The following is a 22,523-nucleotide window of genomic DNA, read 5'->3' as shown; positions in this document are numbered from 1 at the left end:
AACGTAAGAGTCGTAGTCCTTTATAATATTAAATAGAGCCCGCCAACAGTGAGAGACACTTTTATATGTATTTTTCACTGGGTTTGAAAGTTGACAATTTGGTTTATTGTGGAGACATATTTGTTCCTAACAGTTTTGTGCAAAAAATCACCAAACGTTCGAAGAGTGACAGCAGTGCGCTTTTGTATTAGGATCATCGCAGGAACTGCCTGCTGTTAGCGTTATGTATTCCGAACAATGAATAATGTGTTTAGTGGGGCTTGCTGTTGTAAAGTAGTACCTTAATTCCTGTTTTTATGATTAACACAAAAGCTCTTGAGTTTCGCCTGTGCTGAGCTCAAAGTTAAAACTTGAGTCAAAGCCCCTTAATAACCTGCGGTGACGATTGACTTCTCCGCCTGCTCAGACTACCTTGTTTTGTATTGGGCGTTTTTTAGGGAACTGCGATTAAAAATGGTTGAGAGGTACGATTTGACGTCGAGCTTGAGCCGTGTTGACATTTGTGTAACCTCGCTCCATTCCTCTGGCCATGCACGAAAAAGCCTTTCCTGCGACGCCAGTCACGGCGAGCTTGAATGGGCTCGACAAGGATCTGAGAGCACTGCCAGCCCCTCCCAGAGTAAGAATGTTGAAGACGTGGGAGCTCGGCTTGCCTAGTGAAAGTGCGGTCTCTGTAACAATGTGACTTCTACATCCAGATAAACAGTAGTGTCCAATACGTTATGGAACAGGAGCATGTGTTACCGAGTTTATTTTGTTTAGCTCGCCGTTTTGTCAGCAAAGTATTATCAAATGAGTGGAAATTTGTTTCCTGCAACAGATTGTTGACGTTTCGATATAACTCGTGAGACATTGGTCTTATGGACTACGATTATTGCCACTCTAAACGAATGAAAATATTGTGTATTTTTAAAGATAGGTTTAAGTCCATTCATAATTAAATTTAGTTCTTTTACATTAATTATAAATTTAAACATAGAATTTCCGCACAGTTAGGTGAGGCTGGTTTCGTGAACAGCTATGAGGTGTTAATTTCTTTTTTTAATTGTTTTTCATATCATTTGTGTTTTCCCAGTAGACTTCTAATACTTTTTTATGCTTTGTCTTCCATTATTTGAAAGTCTGGTTATTTGTGTATTTATACTATTTGTATTGAAAATTAAAAATAAAGTATTGTAAGTGTTTAAAAATATTTTTGGGGTTGATCGCACACTGCCTCATTACAAGGCTGAGGTCTAGGTATTCTAAGCTTATTGTGCTTTCAGATGTGTGAGCATAGATGTGCCTTCATTACCATAAGCGAAAGAGGTACTGGTAGAGTGTTTTGTGTTTGCTCAAGGTCACTAGGCACTGGTGAAGCATTTAACTGAAGAGCCCACACTACATTATTATAGCTGGGGGTGATCTCTGCCTAGTTTCACTAATGGCATAGTCTTGAATGGTAAATCTAGCCAAACAATAAGTATGAATTGTTTTATGTGACAAAATTAAATGGGAGCTATCCACCAATCCCCCAAACAAATCAGAAAATGACTTAATTACTGTGCAGAGTACATTACTGGATTCCTTCCAGAAAGCAGTTTTTCAAATGCCTTTGGTCTGTCCCAGGAGTCGGCCGGTGGTCTTGTCTAGACAGGCTGCATAGGGGACAATAGCTTGTGTTTTGCTTGATGTCATCACAAGCGTCAAAAAACGCTTTTATAAAGTTTCGGTTTTTCATTATGTAGAACTGGAAGGTCTAAACAGGTGATATTGTATCGAGTGTGTATTGAGTCACATTAGGAATGGCCTTGTGTGTCAGGCTGTTTTCAATGACAGCAGTGTTTATACAGTTTTGATTCTTTCATCGGCATACTTTCAGATACCTCTGTGAAACAAAGAACAATAGCTTTTTTAAAAAAAAAACTTAGTCCCCCACCACTGGGGGATAAGTTAAATAAGTTCCCTCCCTGGATCACTTCCTAACATTTCGGGAATTGCCAGATTCAGGATTCATAGGGAAGCAGACCAACAATAAAGCTCTTGCAGAGCACAAAGAGCAGTAACATTTATATCTTATTACTCCTACAGTTAAAAAACAAAACATGCCAAAAACTCTTGATGAAAAGGAATCCTGAGAGCTTTTTCGAAAGGCTTGTGGTTGGACAACGTGGTTTTGAGAAATGAGAATCTGTTTGCCTTGGGGTGTCTTTCTTTGTGCCACAGTACATGTTAATGATAAATTAGGGTCACGTCCTTCTGTGCATTAATCAGTCTCTCTTTAATTCCTCCAGGTGTTTCATGAAGAGTATGTGAAGTTTTGTTTTTTTGCAACAAGACTCCGGAGTTGATTTGATCCTTTAAAAAAAAACAACAGGATTACAAACTTTGACAAGGAGGAGGCTTGAAGGATATGGCCAAAGTGGGAACAAGTGATGAAAACCCTGATGGTGCTGCCAACAGCGAATTCAGTGACATAATCAAGTGGAGATCAGGTAGGCCCATCCATTCTTGTTCTCTTTGTTGAAAATTGATCATGGCCTTTAACGTTTTCATGCTTATGCGGAATAATTTTATTCCTTGAGAGGAACAGAATTTATTCGCTGTGCAGATGTTTGTTTGCTTTCAATTAGCATCCAAATACCAGTTCTTCACTCAAGCCAGATTGAAGAGAAGACTAGGAGCAACTGACAGAGCTTCTCATCAGATAAATGTCACTCAGTCGTTTCACAGCTGGTAGATGGTAAATATAATGGATACAGAACAGCCAGGGGCAAGCAATGCATTTTTCATTACAGATACACTTATTCTATGTCAGTACAACGGAAAACATCATTAAAGTTATACGTTTTGCAGTTCTTTGCTGCTGTCCTTAATTTTGGCTGCAGGAAACCAAAAAATGATTTTTAAGTTGCAAATGTTCCCACTGGTACACCGTGCTAAACGCACACATGGGTCCATCCTGTCATGTGAGCCGTGTGAGGGATTGTTCTCACTTTTAATCTTGCCAGGGGAACAAAAGTGTTTTTTTTAATTTAAAGTAAGTTGTGTGAGTTTCGCCATTTGACAGAAAACCCCTCCTGAGCAGGGATCTGTGAAGGTGAAGCGGAGATCGTCTGGGCTGACCTCTCTCCTCACTGAAGAGTCTGCTGCACGCAGTGCAATGTGTGCACTGGACAGAGGGTCTGTGCCGACACACATGCTCTTCATTAAGTCTAACAGCTGATTGTTGTAATCAGGCTGGATTTATGGATGTTAAATGTAGAAAGACATAGAGATAAAGTTGGATAGTTTAAATAATAATATTAACAAGAGGACAGTGCAGATACTGTTTTTTATGATTCAAACAGTTTTTCAACTATTCCATCTCTTCAGTCTGAACAAACATCAAACAGGTCGAGCTATGATACTGGAACTTCGTGACTTGTTGTACCAAAGGGTAAGATAGCTGCAGTCATAATGGTATGAAAAAAAACAACAAATGAGAGGAGACCTAGTGCTAATTAATGTGAGGATCATATCTGGTAGTATCCTGAGAGATATGGAGTCTTCTGGAAAAGCACAGCTGGGCAGCCCGTTCCTTACATGCGCTTGGAGTACTTCATTTTCTTGAATGCCCTACCTCTTGATTTTTTTAGTTCCTGGGTTCTTGTTTCGTTATTGATTCAGAAAAAGCACATAGGATCTAGTATGACAATTCCTTTCAGAAATTTGAATTTTTGTTAGTCGCTCTTGATTTCTGTTGTTTGAGGATAAAGAACTTAAGTTATTTTGTACTGCTTGCTTTTCATACCTTTTAGACTTCAAATACCTCTTCTTTATTCTCTCAAGGGTAGCATCTTTTTTGTATTATGTTGTCAGTGAGGTCTGCAGTTATTGCATAACCTTAGCACAGCGTCCTTTGATTTAAACCCGGCAGTTTTCAGTTTTCAGTATGTATTGTAGCGTTTTGTTGGCCTTTTGTATGGCTTCCATTTGTTTGAAGAAGAGGACAAGTCATTTTGTGAGCTGGCATGTCCAGGTGGGTGAAAAATTGGAATTACTTGAATATGAGGGAGAAACAATAAGTCTCTTGTGGCCACATCTTGTGCTAAAAGACTGGTTTTCTGCCTCTTTAAATAACACTAAAGACATCTGTTACCATTCAGAACTATATTCTTCTTTGTTAGCTGCATGAAAATCAAATACATCAAACATCAGTATGGAAACTGGATATTAAGCTTTCTCTTATTTTGTCATTAAATCTACATTATTTGGCCTTTTTGTAACATCCACAAGTTTTTACCTGTCACTATTGTTGTGGCACACTGTTAAAGGTTGATGAGGGGATGAGTATGCTCTGCAAGCACTTTACAACTGTGTGTTCCAGGTAAGTTCTGTAAGGTCTGCAGAGTTGGAATACTGCAAATCTCAAGTCTAAAATATAAACCAGTTAAGGAAATGGAGATGCATATTAAGACAACTCTCTTTTAAGTAATAATAGGCTTCTTAAAGTCGGTTCACCTGTTCAAAAGGTTCAATATTTGTAAATTAATCTTCCAGACTACGATGTAACCTGCAAATGAAAGCTCCATCCCTTTGGTAGTAACCGTGATAGATGAAGCCTAAGAGATGTTGACTTACTGAGAGATGTTTGATTAGATATCAGGAGAATATTGGCTGACACTTAATACACATTTTGTAGGCACAGCTCCCTTTAATGTTTGATTTATAGTGATTAAACTCTGTTTATATTTGCCTGTTCTGATGCTTACATCTATTTCTCAATTCTACAATTAATAGACGTCACTTCGGTTTGTGTGCAGGATTACAATATAGTTTTTTTTTTACCACAGATTTATCAGTAATTAAAAAAGTGGCATTTTACATTTACTTTCTTTTACATAAAAAAGCAACTATTTGTGAAAGGCAATTGATTGTGATATATAGTCGATACAATGAAAAAAAATTTAGAAGGAGAACACTAACATAATTTTTTAATAGCCCTAACAATATGCTTTCAATAAAGTTGCCAAATTTAATTCCTGCAATGGAATTAATTAGTTTTGAATTGTTGTAGTAGGGTTGGACATTTTTAAGAGCAAAAAGAAAGGTAACATTTGGATGTCTGTAAAACAATTATTTGAAGAAGCAAGAAACTTAACTCCTGTGATTGGAAGAGTGTTGTGCTCCAGACTCTTTTCTAGCTTCCAGGTCTGTCATAACATTTTTGCAGCATTTTCTATGTGGAAGTTTGCATTTTAAAACAAGAAACCATCTATTGGTGTTGCATTCAGTTTAAGGCTTTGGGGTTGCTAGGCAATCCATAGACTTTGGAAAGGTGTTAAATTAATAACATTCAGAAATTGCCACTCCGGTTTTAAAGAAAGTAGTTAAGCAAGTTTTTGTCAGCTCAGGTATGCATTATGATTTACTTGACAACAGGCCAGGCAGAAGAGCAGGTAAAAAGAAGAGTTAGTTCCACTTTGTTCTGTCGTTATACAGATAATATTTTTTATGAGAAACTCACTCTGCTGCATGTGGCTTGTCATATGTGCTCTCAGGGAATGAGTTTAATCTGGTAGTTTATTTTGAGGCAGTTTCAAATACAGTATATAAAGCTGTTCATATTGGGGGCTTTCCAATACGTTCTAAAACAAAGTGGATTCATTGTATGTTAAATTTCTGGGACAACTGCACAATCTTGCACAAACTTTTATCAAGGTGTCACAGTTGTGCAAGGTTTGGACATTCTGATGTCACGCAGCTTTGGCTGAGTGTTGCTGTGTCCACACAGTCCTTATCTGCCATATTTCTTATGTGGGGTTTCCTTAGGTTTATGGTCAGGTGTCACTGATCTGTGGAACAGTTTCAAAATGCCTTCATTCTGCTCATTCTCAATGAGTAATAATGAAACAACCACAATATTCAAGTTCTGTAGAAGTCTTTGTCGTCTTCACTGTATGATCTGTAATTATTGAAACATTTCATAACTGTACAATCCTTAAGAATAAAAGCCTTACCTTTTTGGGGGTGGGTAAGGAGCTGGATTTTCACAGACAGTTGTAATTTGTTTTGAGAGTTTGCAGGGCTGAGAGGATATGCAGTGTGAATTAAATAGTTTTTAAAGCACTGCCCATTTCCAGTAGTGAGTGGAAGAGGATGGCTCAAGTGCCAAATGGGATAATTAACTAAATCACATAAAACAGCTGAATCGTAATTTATTAATCCATCCACTAAAGAACATGCCATGTATGTTTTCAGTTTAAATTCATTTTTAAAGAAATACATCATTTTTTAGTTCCTCTTTCTCTGCAGGTTGATACGAATGTTAATGGAAGTGCTAGAAAAAAAGTGATGTAGCTCAGCAGGCAGTAGCCAGTTGAGAACACTGGCAAGTGCCTTCTGCTCACCACCATTGGGGTTGTTTTTACAGCTGAAGACGGGCTCCTAGGGTCTTCTCAGTGTGGTGCCTTCCATGCCTTTGATCTGTTTGGTAGCTGGAGTTGGTAAAGGGCTCAGGGCCTTTTCCACAAACACAGATATGCTGTGTTTGTCACGTTGACCTCCAAGGAATGTGCTGAGGCATAAGTGAAAACTAGGCTTTCTTGTTAGCAGGTGTTACTTTTCATTGTTTGTAAGCAAGACAGTGTTGTCAGGAAGTCATCCTAAACAAACCTGCTTCACTGACATTGTGCAAGTTTTTGTTTTTTGTGTGCATTTGACTTGAATAGAAATACTGATCGCTTGCTGTTATTTAAATGTGTGCATGGGGGTAATCTCACATTTTTGGTTAATTCACAATGAATTCAGTGTGATTAAATAATTTTGATATGATGCTTTGTAGCACAAACATGTAGAAGTCATATGAATATGTGCATAGTGCACTGGAACACTAATTTACTTTGTTTTTCAGGTATTGCATGATTTATTTACAGCTCCTTAAAGAAATATGGTACCTTGCAGAAGTGCTCAGACTCCTGCAATTTCTTTTTACAGTTATTTTTGCTTTAAAGCTTACAGTGTGTGACACTTTGAAGCACACATTAGTGAGGTTAATATTTGTTCTATACACAACCTACTCCACACATTCAAAACAAAGCAAAAAGCTAAAAGATGAAAATAGTTTAAATGGTTATGTGGTTAATTGGTCCTTGTGTGTGTGTGTCCATATGTGTCTTGCGATGGAGTGGTGTCCCATCCAAGGTGTATCCTGCCTTGCGCCTGTTGCTTTCAGGTTTAGGCTCCGGTTTACCTGCAAGTCTGCATTAGATAAAGTGGTTAGAAAATGGACGGATGAAGAGAAAAAGTTGGTAAAAAAATGGTAAAGTCATGGTTGCTTAAGTATTCAAGCCCTTCGCTTCATCTGGACTGTTTGGTTGCTGTTGAATAATTAATCCAAGAGTCTCATCAAGCTGTTTCTTGAAAGGAGCCAGGATTTCAGCATCACAACACACAGGGCTTCTAAAACCCTTTGTGTAAAAAAGTGACTCCTCTTCACAGTTTTAAAAGCACCCTCCCTTAGTATAGACTCCTACTGAATGAGGCATCTATTGACACCAGAGTGATGGAGCATTATTTACATTGAGCTATAAATTGTACAATCTGTAAGGGCATCCACATCCCAAAGGATAACAAAACTGCACCCTTATTAATTGATGTGCATTTTAGACTAGACTGTCGTTGATCCAGAAACATCTTAGATAAGGCTTTTCAAAATAATTTATAATGAAAAAGAACCTCTCCACCCCCTCACAGAGGAAGCATAGTGTTAAAGCGGTCAAAACAGTGTGAGAGTTATTTTCCACACAATTATGGAAGGAGCATATGGAACAATGTGACAAAACAGATAAGGCAGATAAATGAAACTCATTGCAAAGTTCCTGGCAGAAACATGTATTCATGTTAAATAAATAATGGCTGTATAGTTTAGTACAAATACATGCTGAATTATTAAGTATACCAAACTTGAATCCTTGATTTGTACCATCATTTTGTTAATCAAAATTCTTTTTGCTTTTAATTTTCATACATTTTATGTTTTTGCATTTAGATTTTATTCCTGGTTAAACACTAGTCTTTTACAAGAGATTACAGTTCATAATGTGTGCAATTTAAAGTTGGGACTTGGTTGGGTGCTGGTAGCCTGTTTTCAATATGTGCCAAAATAATAGGCCTTGGCCTTTGCTGTTTATCTGTGCCAAATGTCCGTTGCCTCACCCTGTGCTAATTCTTTGGACGTTTTCTTATCATTATTAGTATTTCAGTGCGGTGGCAATCAGTGGAACGTGGATTTAGGTTTTAATGGAACTTTTAATGAATGTTCGTGAAGGATGACAGCATCCTAAGATTCCCTCATCTCTCCTACCACAACCCATAAGTCTCTGTTGATGTAATTTACTGAAAATTTTCAAATACCATAGAAAGCCTCGCTCTCTTGCTCGCAGTCATCTTTCTGCGTCCGTCTTCCACACCCACCTTCACCTTTGCAGTTATCCCTTTGTTACCCTCTCTCTGTCTGGGGACTCTGACTTCCACTTCCTATAGCCAGGGGGTCGTCCCTCAGCCAGGTGGGTTAAAGCCAAAGCTTCTTATGCATAACTCTTCAGTAAACATTCCTCAACATCTTTTCTTATTGAGAGATATTATTTATTGTGAAAATACCTTTACGGAATTAGGCCAGAACTTTCTTTCACAGCAGCCTGACAGCCCTTGCAGGATAGTTAAAGTCAGAGGTGTCTTTATGTGTTATGTTGCTGAATAAAATGATACTGTACAGACTGACAGGCTGCACACTAAACTACATTTTTACACAAATGTGTATTCTGATTGCAGGTGTACCATATTATAGTTCACAGTCTGTTATCATGAATGTCACAGGTACAGCATGTTGAAAGGCTTAAGGAACCCTGAGTGTTTTTTTGCAGCATTTCACAAGTTTATCTAAAAGAACAGAAAAATGATTTTTTGTAGTTGCCAACATGCTGCATAAAACATTTAAAAATCAAGTTAATTGGAACATTCTGTAACAATGTAAGCCGTCCTGCTGACATGTGGCAAACATACTATTTTTTATATATACCGCTCACTCTTTTGCTAGTGAGGTTGTTGCTATTGGCAAGTATCATATTACTGTCCAGGATACTGCCTTAATTGTATTAGTAGACAAAATTGTAGTACAGTCTTTAGATTTTTTTACAGTGGAGATTAGCTTCTTCATTTGGGTTTCATGTTTCACGGTAATTAAATTCACAGGGCTGTAGCTGTTAATAGGTTTATGTAACTTCACAGCTGAAGAAATATCTTACCCGTGTTCCCAAGCATTACTAGCGAAACTAGTAGGAGTACAGATGGATGCTCAAATGGGATGAAGAGGTCTGTGTGTCTTTTTAACCACTTCTTTTATGATGAAGAAGGGTACATCTAACAGTCCTTTTTAATATGCTGTCTTTAGCATTTGGTTAACTTGTACCATATTCATTTCAGATCTGTTTTTTTCTTGGAATTTCTGAACAAATTATTGCTTGGCCTTTTGGATCTGTTTTGGACACCTGTTGTAGTATAACTGCATCGTCCTAGAAGTATTATCTGGATCATCTATTTGAAGAAATATAATACTGGATGTTAAGTAGTGCTCTTAGAAATTGGTCCCAAAGGTCCAATTTATTTTCTCTACCCTAGAGGCCAGGGGCTTTTGTAATTTTCCTGAGTCTGCCCTGGCTCATTTCACTTGTCAACTGATGTATTTATCCGTGAAAGAGAAGTAAACACTTGAAGTAAAGAAAAGTAGTCTGGAGCTGGGCTTTTGCTAAATGCTTTCAGAGGCTGGAATGCAGGAATGTAAAAACTCCACAGAACCAGTCTGATTAGGGAAGATAAGATTTCTCATGCTGTGTGCAGGATCACATCCCTCTGTTCTGCAGCCAATTAAGCATTTCTTCAGAATTAGTCTGAATGTCTGACTTACCTACTCTCGACATATCTTACTCTTTTTTTAAGAAATAAACTATTTTAAAAGAATGATACTTTATAAATACTATTAAGCATTATTTATGATTATTTTTTAAAATATTATCTTAAACAAGGCTATTATTATTAATATTAAACAAGGCTGTGCCAAATTGATATTTTTCTGGGTTGTTGCCTAGAGTTACATATATAGGTTCCAAAATGTTTATATCTTGAAAATTGCTCAGTTCAGTGTTAGTGGTCGTTATCTCCAGATATCTTTTAACTGCGAGTTGGTTAAATTATTTTATGTTATCTGATTATAATTAGGTTCAGTTCACCTATATCTGGAATTACTGTGCTCTGAAATCGTGCACAGAACAGAAAGATCATCCTAATCATCAGCTGAAACTCATTGTACACTCATCTAACTAAGCGTGTTCTCATGCTCATGTTTGTTGGTAGGTAACCAAGAGATCCACTGTGTTCCTTATTATGGCTGTTGTGTCTTGTTAGAACCTTGGTGAAACCAGATCAAGGTAAAACACACTTGTTCTCACGGGATGATTTTTAGGAACTGTGCAATTTAAAAGGATAACCCACTTTGAAATAGATATCAATAAGAAAGAAAAACTTATATGGAGAAACTTGTACATGAATTTAAAATGAAGAGGAAATAAGTGCACTTTCAATTAATGTCTTTAAAATACTTCTTCACATTCTTCACAGAAGAATATTTAAATATTTAAATTTTCATACAATTTTAACCAGAAGTTATCCTTTGCAGTAAAAGGATGACCTCATGTTTTGCATAGTGAACAGGTCAGCCATTTGTTTGTCGTCTGACATGGGGAGTTGCGGTGGCTCTATGGCTAAGGATTTGCACCTGTGGCTGGAAGGTTGCCTGTTTGTATCCAGCGGCCTGCAGAGGAATCCTCTTATTCGCCATATCAATGGCTGACCCTGCGCTCTGACCACAAGCTTCTCTCCCTGTACTCCACTCCACTGTACTGTACTGGACAGTGGAAATGATGCTCTGTTAAGGGTTTGTGCCTGATGTAACAGCGAAATGTGTCGGTACGTTTGCAGTGGGAATTGAGATGGGTCTGTTATTCAACCATACCGGCCAGCTTTGTGGAGGAATAGTTTTGACTTAATGACAATTTTCCCATCTCAGCTGTTGAACTCTGCAGCTCTTTCTAAGTTGCTGTGGACCTCACAGTTGCATCCCTAACTAGTTTAGTCTTTTCCATGCTGCTTAGTTTGGAAGGGCAACCTAGGATCAATTCAATTCTTAAAGTCTGCTTCACCGTGTTCCGAGGAATAGGTGTTTGGTGTATTTGAAATTTTTTTTTAATGTCCTCCTGCTGATCTGTGCATTTTTACAGCTTTGTTTCTGAGTCGTTTTGCTTGTTGGTCTGTATGATTGCATATTTGTCTAATATTTACTACTTGTTTGAGGGACCTTATAGATAAGGACATTTATTCTGAAATCATGTGAAAAAACATTTCTTTACACAGACAGAGGTTAATCAAATTGTGTTTTCACTTTTTCCAAGAGGAAAAGTTATCATGTTTAGGGCTGGTTGGTCAAAGACGAGCTTTGCAGATTAGTACAATGGTTGGACTGTTTAAATCCATTGTAAGCTTTATTTGTTTTATTTGCACAAAAATATTAACATTGCTTCAGAAAGGGACATGGGGGTCTCACAAGTATATAAAGGGAAACTGTCTCTATACCCAAAATGATATGGGTCTAATGCTTACATAAGAATCTTTGTGGTGAGGAATTATGAACCTGTCAGCAGCCAATTAATCAAAAATTATTTTATTGTAGGTCACTACCTTTATGTTATTAACAGATGTTAAGCCATCTGTGCATGTTCTCAGTTTTTTGTGCTCTGCTTGGAATTTTGCAGAAGTTACATTACTGATAATGAACTGTAATGATGATGATCTTGAAGCAAGATACAGTATGTTTTAAGTCATGGTACATTCATGTTATGAAATGACTGATAGAAGCAAAAAGGACATTTGTTGTAAACAGACTTGATAATACTATATTAGGAAAACATTTTGGCAACCGAAATTGGTTTCTTTAGTCCATTGCAGGAATCACTTTCTGCTCTTATCTTAACTGGTTTTGGTGTGAAAGTAAAATTGGCACAGTTGGATGATATTTTTTTCTTCTTAAATGTAGGCTAAACCACAGTGGTTTACTTGATCTTCCCAGAGAACGAAAGTGATTGTTGCTCTAAGCTTCAATAGTAGATGATTCAGCTGATCCTGTAGATCCCTGTAGTCCACAATTTTAGGAGACTCTAAACCAAAATTGTTTGTGCATGTAGGCTATAGTACGAGCCGCTTCTCCAGCCAGAACACAGCCCTACCAGCCAACCACATGCGCATTTTTATTTAACTAGACACAGCTGCGGATGCAAATCTGCAGTATTGCCAGTCATGTATTTTCCAATATGGATTTGGAAATTATCAGCTGCGAGATCTGTTCCTTTTAAGTATGAAATATCACATTGAAACTTTATTAGGAATTAGTGCTATCTGGATCCACCTGAACATCAGATGACCATCAGGCCATGAATGATGTTTATACATTTAAGAAATGCAAATCAATGTCTGTGTTAGGAGGATATTGAGATAACTAGTTTTTTCCAGTGTTTTTTTAAGTTGCTAGGGGAAGGGAGGGATTCGTTTGTGGTAATTTGCCTTTTCCTTTGGGCTCTTGAAAGATCTGGTTAAGAACACTGTTGTAAAGGAAAATTAAAGGAATCTGTGATATTTAGATAAGCACATTTGAATGTAGTTGACCACGATATTGCAAAGTTAGTTGAAGTGTCATCTTCTGAAAACTGCAGTTTTCACCAGAACAGTGCTGGTGTTGCATTGAGGAAAATGCTGATTCTGATTCAGGGTAGTTAAGTCTTTCAAAGTTCATGCATACATAAGCAGCACAGTGAATAAGATGCCATCATACTGAAAACTCTATACACATTGGAATGTGCAAATATTTGTAATATGAGAAATAATGCACTTATGTTCAGTGTTCTTAGCAAAAAATTTAGTTCTCAAACTATTCCTTTTTTCATTCTTTCCTCATTTTCCATGGCTAAGGTTTCTTTGTAACGTCTTTGCTTATGCTTTGTTTAGGTATTGTGTTATTTTAATTAATATTTCATTTCATGCAGAATTTTTCAATGTTGATGCATTAAGCACGATGGCTGAAACATAGCATTTGTCATATGGGAGTTAGTACTCCCAGGAGAGGCAATTGCTAGTTGCAATATTTATAGGGAAGTAATATTGTGTAAATATTAACTTTGTCACATGAACTGACATTCCATGGAGGTGTATTTGTGGTCAGTATTAGTTTAAAATATGAATTCAGCTAAGTCATATTCCCAGATGGGAATTAATGTTCCATTTAATTTTTGAAGGTGACCAACACAAAACTTAACACGTGTGTTTTACCTTTTGTAGCTATATGCTTGTTCCACCACATACTATTTTAATTTAATTGCATGTGTAATGTATTTAATACATGGATAACATTAAACATTATTTGGCATAATTCTAATGTTTTTGTAAGCAGTGGCTTTATTTCATATGCTGAACTGATTGTCACACAACAAGCAAAAACGTTTATATTTGTTTGCTACTTGACAAAAAGTCGTGCTCTGTTGAAAGTTCACAAAAAGTAAAACATATACACTCTCCTCCTCCTAGCTACTTAATGATGAAGGAAGAACCGCAAAGCTTAAAATTTAAAAGTGCCAGTGTGTATTTTTTAACTAGAGGTTAAAGAATAGCCTTAATATGCCTGCCAGAAGAAATACCAAAGTTTGCTGCTTGGAACATATTACAGTATGTGTGGAATGCTCTCTATATTCATCCATTTTCTAACCGCCAACACAGCGTCGTGGGGGAGATAGAGCCTATCCCAGCAAGCAACGTGTGCAAAGCAGGATACACCATGGTTAGGATACCAGTCTATCACAGGGCGCACAAACACAGTCACACCAGGACCAGTTTTCCCAGTTAACCTACCAGTATGTCTTTGGACTGTGGGAGGAAACCAGAGCACCTGGAGGAAACCTGCACAAACATTTGAAAAACTCTACACAGATGGATGATTATTCTATCCCAAAAGCCTATAAGGGGTTTTAGTAGGGAGACATGAGTCCATTTATTTAAGCAGGCGTTTAAACTGGTTTGAAAATGTTATTAGGTTACACTTGGAGGACCAGTTAATTTTATACCTTGATGAAGTAATGAAATATTTAAATTAATTAGCAGGTTAAGGTAAGGTTGAGGCATTATTTAGCTAAGTGTCTGCCTAGAGCAGCATAGAATGCTCAGTTTTATTAATAGGTGGAACAATAGTAGATTGATGAACAGGAGACATTTTCACCATTCTTGAATAACAAGTATTGAATCTCAAGTATTGTTTCAACACATTGCCAGTTAAGGTCTGGCACTAAATTAGGGTGTCCCCCTTAATTTTGAATGCAAACCAGGACACATCTTTGGAGAAAATGGAAGAAAACAAAAGACCAAAAGACCCACAACTTTGAAATCCACAGGCTGCTATTCTGTGCTGATTGTATCCATCTGGTGGTGGAGATTTAGTGACAACAGTTAGCCTCTGTGATCAGGGTGGAAGTCACTGGAAAGATGCTTTTGTTACACCATTCAATATAGTGGATGAGTTTACTTAATTATTCTTGATGCATATTTTGATAGAGGGTGGCTTATGGACTACTTACATGTGAAGATATTTATAATGAAAACAGAATTTGCAATACGTCCTATGAATAACTCCCCTTACTTAGATTCAGCATAGAATTGTACAGCACATTACAACTGTAGACAAAGACAAAAATAGAGAACTGCAAACATTCCTGCTTGGTGTTGAGCTTTAGCTTCTCTAAAGAAGCTACTGGTTATCAAGAACTGAAGACAGACTAAAAAAAGCATTTTTAGGTTGATAAAAACATTCCAAAAGTAGTGTTAGGAGTATAGTGTAAACTTCCAAAAACAGATGTTGATTATAATTTAATACTGTATAATGAAGTTAATAGTTTATGTGCAAAAGCAGTTATTATAGGAGACTTAAACATTCCCAAAACAGATTAGGCAAGGAATATCAAAAAATAATAGAACAGAATAGAATAAAAGAAATAATAGACATGACAGCTTTCTAACCAAGTTTCATAGAGCCTTCAAGGGAAAATGCTTATATTGGTCATTTTGGTCTTTTCTTATCAAATAATCTTTGGAGAGTGTGAGAGAACCATTAGCAAACTGTGATGATAATTTAGTGTGGTAAATTATGAAACTGTTCAACATGAGCCCAAGGCAGAAGTTCACAATACCCAGAAATCAGATTTTGACGGAATGATACAGGGTTGAAGAGAAGTAGAATGGGACAGGAGATTACTGTACATCAGTGGAAACTGGATGCCAACAGTTTACCCAGATTTTCCTTGAATTGCGGAACACATATATCCCAAAAGTGAGTAAATCAAAGGGCAAAACACAGAACACCAGACCTGCTATCAATGCTTCCAGTGAGCCAGGGGGCTTTGTGTTACAGCTCTCTTAACATGAGGTGCGTAGAGCATTTAAGAGAGTGAAAACTCATAAAGCACCCAGCCCAGAAGGTGTTTCTACTTGTATCCTTACAACCTGTCCCTGTCAGTCAAGAGTGCTTCAAGAAAATCACAAATGTGCCACTGCCCAAAAAGACCAAGATAACTTGTTGGAACATTTACTGCCCAGTTGCACTTATGAAGATCAGGAAGTGCCTGGAAAGCCTCGTATTGACATATTAATTGCACTATCCCAGACTCCCTTGACCCAGTCTAGTTTGCTTACCACCCAAATAGGTCAGTTGATTATGCTGTATCTGTAGTACTACATACTGCCCTAGAACATTTAGACAGGTGTGGCACTTATGTTAGGATGTTGTTTATAGATTACATCTTGGCCTTTAACTCAGTTATTCCTGCTTATCTCCTCCCAGATCTCAGGAATCAGGGCTTATGAAACTCTTTCTGCAACTGGATGCACAATTTCTGACAGGCAGACCTCAGGTGGTGAAAATTAGCAACAATATCTCTTCTACAGCGATCCTAAACACTGGAGCTCCCCAAGGCTACTGTCTGAGTCCTAGGCTGTACTCCTTGTTGGCCTATGACAGTACAGCCACATACAGTAACAACAATATTATTAAGTTTGCAGATGACACCAACAGATAAAACCTGATGAGCAACAACAGTGAGTCTGCATACTCCGCATACATTCAGAGTGGTGTGGGGGCTCTGTGGCTGGAAGGTTGCCAGTTTGTATCCCGTAATCCTACTCCATTGGGCCCTTGAGCAAGGCCCTTAAACCCAACTGCTCCAGGGGTGCTATATAAATGGCTGACCCTTTCTGTGTGTGTCTGCGTGCCTCATGGAGAGCAACTTGGGGTATGCAAAAAGACAGAAGCGAGGTTGAGCATCTTACAAGATGTTGTTGCCCTGACAACAATCTGTCCCTGAATGTCAACAAGACAAACAAGACATTGTGAACTTCAGGAGACCCAGAGGGAGTCAAGTCCCAATCAGCATCAAGGGCACAGAAGCGGAAACTGTCAGCTGCCTCAGATTTTTCATTTATTTTTACTCCAACATATTTATTGTTCTCTGCAACATTTATTGTTCTGGTTGTTATTATTTATTACGTTTGTAATGATCTGTCTACATTGCGTGGTGTGATTGTCTAGAGAGAGGTGCACGAATAAGAATTCCAGTGTACATGTACATATGGCAATAAACTCCTCTACCCGAAATTATAAGGGAAAGGAAATGCTTTATAAAAATTATACAGTGAATTGTTAGCACAGGTAAAAAAAAAAAAGATGTTAGAAAGGCCAAGAGAGAAAATAAAAGGAATATGGCAATTGAGGCAAAAACAATAATTTCAGCGCTACAACAGCAAAAGAACCATAAAGAATGAAATAGAATATAACTGTGACGAAAAAGGGAAACATCCTGACAATGAAAGAGAAATGGGTGATGTACTGAACGTGTACTTCACTCAGGTGTTTGCTAGGGAAGAAGTCAACAACATGCCTGGGGCAGCAGCAGGACAAAGGTCCGCTTTAATTAGTATCAGCATAGAAGAAGGAGACGTGCTTCAGGTCCGAGAAGCACTCAATATGAATAAATCTTCTTTGAACCAGCAATGGCAGTGATAGACATCGGACACATGATATAGTGTATTTAGATTTTCAGAAGGCTTTTGATAATCATTTATGAAGAGCTTTTTCAAATTGAAGGCGGTAGTCATTCAGGGTATGTTCTTTGATTTATTGAGAATTGCTAATTAAATAGAGCACAGCTGGTACAGGTAAGGGGTGAATACTCTAACTGGGGAGGTGTAATTAGTGGAGTACTGCAAAGTTTTGCAATAGGACAACTGCTGCTTTTAACTTATATCAATGATCTAGATTCTGGAATAGTTAATTAACTAGTCAGGTTTGCATGTGATACCAAACTAAGTATTAGCAAACACTCTAGAAGCAACAAAAGAAGTTCAAAAATAAAAGACTGGGAAAACACCTGGTAGATGACGTTTAATATAGGCAAGTGCAGAGTATTGCATGCGGGAAGTAAAAATGTAAACTATAAATACAGAATGAGAGCAACTATAAATACAGAATGAGAGGAGTTGATGTTGACATATTTACATTTTTGAGACAGTATGGGACAGCAATTAAAAAGACACATGGTAGGATATATAGTGAAAAATGTAAAATGTATTCAAAAGATTTTATGTTAAAACTGTATAATGTTCTAGTAAGGTCTGATTTAGAATATTGTGGACAATTTTGGTCACCACAATATAGAAAAGATTGCTGCTCTGGAATCAGTCTAGTAAAAGGCATCCAGGCACATTCTGGGGTTTAAGGGAATTTCCTACACTAATGGACTGAAAGAAATAAACCTTTTCAGAATTCATATTTGCAAGAGCACAGAGAAATGGAACCCAGCGCATTTCTTCAGAATGAACAGTGAAACCTGAACTAGAGGTCCAAAAGGGAAACTGCATTGGAAGTTCATTTAAAAAAGAGAATATGAGGCACTTATTTACTCAGGGTGGTGGGAGTATGAAACAAGGTCATATGTTGTTGAAGTCGATTTCCTGGGTTCTTTCAGGCATACAGGCTGGATGAAATCCTTTGATCAAAGAACTTCTAATAACCAAATGGTCAAGATAGGCTAAAGCACCTCCTCTTTGTAACCTTTCTTATGTTCATTGCACAGCCAGTGTGTGGGAGACGAACAGCTGTAGTTCTCTCACTGGTCTCAATGACTGCTTCTGGGTCATCCAAGGGTCAGAGCTGTTCATATGAACTCAAACCTTAAACCAGATCTTTCTGACCATCAGTTGAATGACAAGTAACCAATAGATTCCATTTGTACCCCAATATGATATGTTTGAGCAAATTTTCTTTAACTTTACAGCTAGTGTCATTTTATTTGTTTGAGCCGCAGTACATATTCCCAATATCTGGGATAAGCGAGAATATTTTTTTGTGTGGATTGAGCCAGTTTTTGAAAGATTAAAAAATTGCTTCAAAGCCATGATCATCATTTCATTTTGTCATTCATTCTCAGGTGATTTGTTACGAGAAAAAGTGCTTATGCAAGTGCCGTTGAATGTCTTTGTACCGCTTCAGAAGGTAAAGGAGAATTGTTTGACAATCGGTGACAGTTCACCCTTTTTTTAACATTTTTTTTTCTGAAAAGCATTTTTATAACAGTATTTAAGGGTGAGTCATGTTAATCATTGGATGTTTTCTTACAATAACCATTGTGATGGCTGGATCTTATGCCCATCCACAGTAAACAACAAAATTAGTTAGTAGCAGCACATTTGTATTAGGATATTTCTGGCCTAGTTAGGAATATGGAGTTAAAAGTGTAATTTGTGAGGAAGGAAACTATTCTGTCCATAGTACATAGAAGGTGGCGTAATGGGAATTCAAATTGAGGGGGTTTCAGATGTTTTGCCATCACATTTCACATTATGTTCATTGTGAAGTAGTATTTTTGTTGTTATGGTGATGCAGTTAAATACCCCGTCTGCATCGCATCCTTTTTCTCAGAGGTGTGGGGCCATGTTTCCGTCGCCTGTCCTGACTACCTGCTGCTGTAAAGCTGCAAACCCATGGTTATGGAGGGCATGTGAACTGGGCAGAGGTCTCACCCACAGGCTGCTTCAGAGCCCCAGTGAGGAACCCTCGCCAGGGTAGGAATGAAGAAGAGCCCTTTACAAAGAGTTTTGTGTCCAGTGCTCCAGATTCAAGATAGATCATTTAATTAAGTTTGTTTCCGTAATTAAGCCGTGGTTGAGCTTAGCTTTAGTGCATATGAGCAGAGAAGCTTTTGGCATGTTTTGTACATGTAGTAAGCAATGAACCTTGTACAATTTTCCAGAAACCCAATTTCTGGACAATTATGCCATGCAAAACCGAATCAGTTGAAATCCGAGTTTGACTCTTATGTACTGTGTTTTCTCACATGCTTTTGTGCTTAAGAATGGATTTTGCAGGTAAGTAGGGTAATTTTGTAATTGCTCAGTGGCATTTAAGTGCAAGCCAAGACCAATCCTTTTAGGTACTGTAACAACAGATGTCCTTTGTCAATGATACCCTCTGTGACAACATGTGTCAGCACAAGAACATGTAAATAACTGCCTGTGCCAGGAAAACAAATGGAGTCATCCTTGTTCTCGCAACACTTTTCCCAGAGGCTTATTTTAAGAGGAGTTGAAGACCAGGTTCATGATACTCAATAAAATATTTCCAGCTATTGTATACTTTTTTGCTATTGTCATATGCTGCCAGTTTGCTTGTACCTTTTTCCTGATATAACAGGGGGGTCAGGGATCTAAATCGTTTTATATGAAATATGCTATTTCACATAAAAAAACAGACTGAAATGTCATTAGGCCTACATGCTCATTTAGCTAGTAGGAGGAGCAGAATGAGAGGGTAGTGCTTTGTTTCCAAAGGACAGGCCAGGGTGGCTGTTTTTAAGTTGGTGCTGTTCTGTAGATTTGGCGACTGGGAAAGCGCATGGTCCAGGTCAGGCGAGGGAACTTTGATCTTTATCTTAAGGCCAGGTGCCAGTGAGCAGCACGCCCTTGTATGTTGCTCCCGGAGGCTCCAGCTGGGCCCTCCGACTGCCCTTCTTTTGATTGCTGTGTGATGACGGAGGGGCCAGGCTGACTGCCAGCGGCTGTTTGAGCATAATGGAGCCAGTGGTATGTACGAAATGTGATTACTAGTGTCAGCACCGGAATGAATAAAGGGAGAGCATAACCCGGACAGATAGTTACTAAGTGAGTGAACTATGGAATCCAGGAGCAGGAATGAGGCCACCTTCATGGAGATGGAATGAAGTAGTTTGTGGTCCCAGCGTGGGCTCATTGCATTCTGGGGATTTTCAATCAAGTGCTTTATTACAAACTCTGCAGCACAGGCTGTATAATATTAAAAATGTCTGACTAAGATATTCCTTCTGGCCTGCTGTGGTCTTTAATGAGAGTTTTTTTTAACAAGCAAGTTTTTTGAACAAATGTCTTTGTTCAGTTATTCTTTGTTCTCGTCTGTGTTATTTATTTATTTTTCAGTTTTAGAGTATCTTTTAGCTTGAAGTAGTGGAGCTGTAGTGGTTTGATATTACTGTATCTGTATATATATTCTATATACACAACTGGTGGAACACAATAGAGCAACTCAGAGATTGTCTCACAATTTTTTAGGGGACACTGTGAGCTTGTGAGCTCGGCTTGACTTGGGCAGAACAGTGGTGGAGACATGAGCTGTTTCAGCCGCAGAGGTTGACCAAGACTCGAGAGGTGGGAATTGGTGCAGCACTGTGGGGAGTTAATGTTCAGTGTTGCAGATTAACTGTCTTCTGGCTTTTTACGGTTTTCATTCAGTTGTGTAGATCAGAGCCCATCCCTTGTCCTGGGGACCCACCTCGCAGTTACACAACTCAAACCTCTGCTGACCCCATAAAAGGATCCCTTTGAACACTCTTTTCACTTCCCAAAACGTTGTTTTCTTTTGAGTATAGAATTTTACAGGTAACTCCTGTTCTTCAATCTTTGAACAGAAAAAAAGTTCCCAGCCAAGCAACTCGATGGGTCAGTGAAAGATTCATTTAAAGAAAGAGCTGGGCTGGAAAGAGAGCCAGGACCTGGGCAGGAAACTCCTGATGTAAAGGATTGGCGAAGGCATCATTTGCAATGAAAAATTTGTCATGCTTTTCCATGTGGCCAGTTTAAAGATTTTCTATGTGTAATAAAGAAATTGTTTTAACATTTTCAAAACAGTATTAAGTCATTCCTAAACTTTTGGCAACATAATTCTAATTTTTATAATTGTGTCTGAGATATTGAACACACTTTGATAAGCAAAGTGAGATAATTTCCATTATATAAGTTCAAGGGTCATTTATATTTTTTTTACTGCCACCAGACATGTTTCTATGTAGGTTTAAGCATTCTTTCTGTGTTATATTAAATTAACACTTTATCATATGTGTTGTAGAGTATTTTACAGTGATATAATCCGTTAGCCTGCATACTGACAGTGTTTGAACATTCACAGTTTTTCATTTAATTTCATTCACAAACATTCATTTATTTTCTTCCTGCTTTTTCAAATCTTTCACCCTCTGTTATTGTACAGTAAAGATTAACAAAAGTGCAGAAGAATAATTTCCATTGGTATATGCCATGGAGAAGATGCAATATGCTTTGTATGTGTAACTGCTTGTCAATTTATTAACCAATTTAGATTGTGTATGTCAAGATTTAACATCTAATGTATTGTATTTCCATAACGTGTTCAAATGGGCCGACTTCTGTTAGAAGTGCTGAAACAAAACAGCAGAGCGGATGCAGCATGTGAACGCAAGTGCTCTGTGCAGTGGGAAGTGTGCTGTGTACTGATACAGCAGACTCGACATCTATCATCACCTTGCTATTCGCACGAGGAGGTGAAAAGCACAGGAGCAGGAATATTAGGAAGGCTGTTCTGCTTCTCTCCCTGCCAGCAGCAGCCTATTGGGAATGGAAAGTTGCACTCTAGCGGAAGGGTGTTGGACAGGACTCGGATTCGGGGGAAGCTGTACTTTCAGTCTTCCTTTTCCTTGTTGTAGAGAACAGAACAGTTAAAAAAACTAAACAGCTGAAAGTAATTTCCTTCCCACGTGCATCTGTTTCTAAGGCTGCACTGCCTGAACTAACACAACCACTGGGCTTTGCTAAAGTGATGCTAATTCTGAACTGCTTTATGAGGGATAAAAGTCAGTAGATGATATCCATCATAATAGGAGTGGTTAATGCCAGAAACTTTTAAGGAATTGTAGGACTTAAGTTTATTCAGAGTTAAGTGTGGCTTTTAAGCAGCTTCTTGTGCTTTGCATGTCGCACATTTATTGTGAAACTCCCTTTGATTTGTGAGCTGTTCTCATTGGATCAGAGTGGATTTCAGCAGGAATGACTACCCTTAAGTCAACCACAAATTACTAGACTGC

General features: G+C 38.0%; 1 protein-coding gene across 5 annotated transcripts in view; it reads left to right on the top strand.

The window, feature by feature from the left end:
• utrn (utrophin) overlaps positions 1-22,523 on the top strand; it is a 310,852-nt gene that overhangs the window by 641 nt on the left and 287,688 nt on the right. For all 5 annotated transcript variants that reach the window (XM_088625185.1, XM_088625187.1, XM_088625188.1 and 2 more), the window contains exon 2: positions 2,274-2,474. In XM_088625185.1, coding sequence (XP_088481311.1) covers positions 2,393-2,474 — 82 coding nt within the window. In that variant the 5' untranslated portion in view covers positions 2,274-2,392. The remainder of the gene's footprint in view (positions 1-2,273; positions 2,475-22,523) is intronic.

This window comes from Lepisosteus platostomus, chromosome 3 (assembly GCF_059453375.1).
Source record: "Lepisosteus platostomus isolate fLepPlt1 chromosome 3, fLepPlt1.hap1, whole genome shotgun sequence".
NCBI classification, from domain to species: Eukaryota; Metazoa; Chordata; class Actinopteri; order Semionotiformes; family Lepisosteidae; genus Lepisosteus; species Lepisosteus platostomus.
Note: the sequence above shows the minus strand (reverse complement) of the source record. Positions and strands in the feature narration are given on the sequence as shown.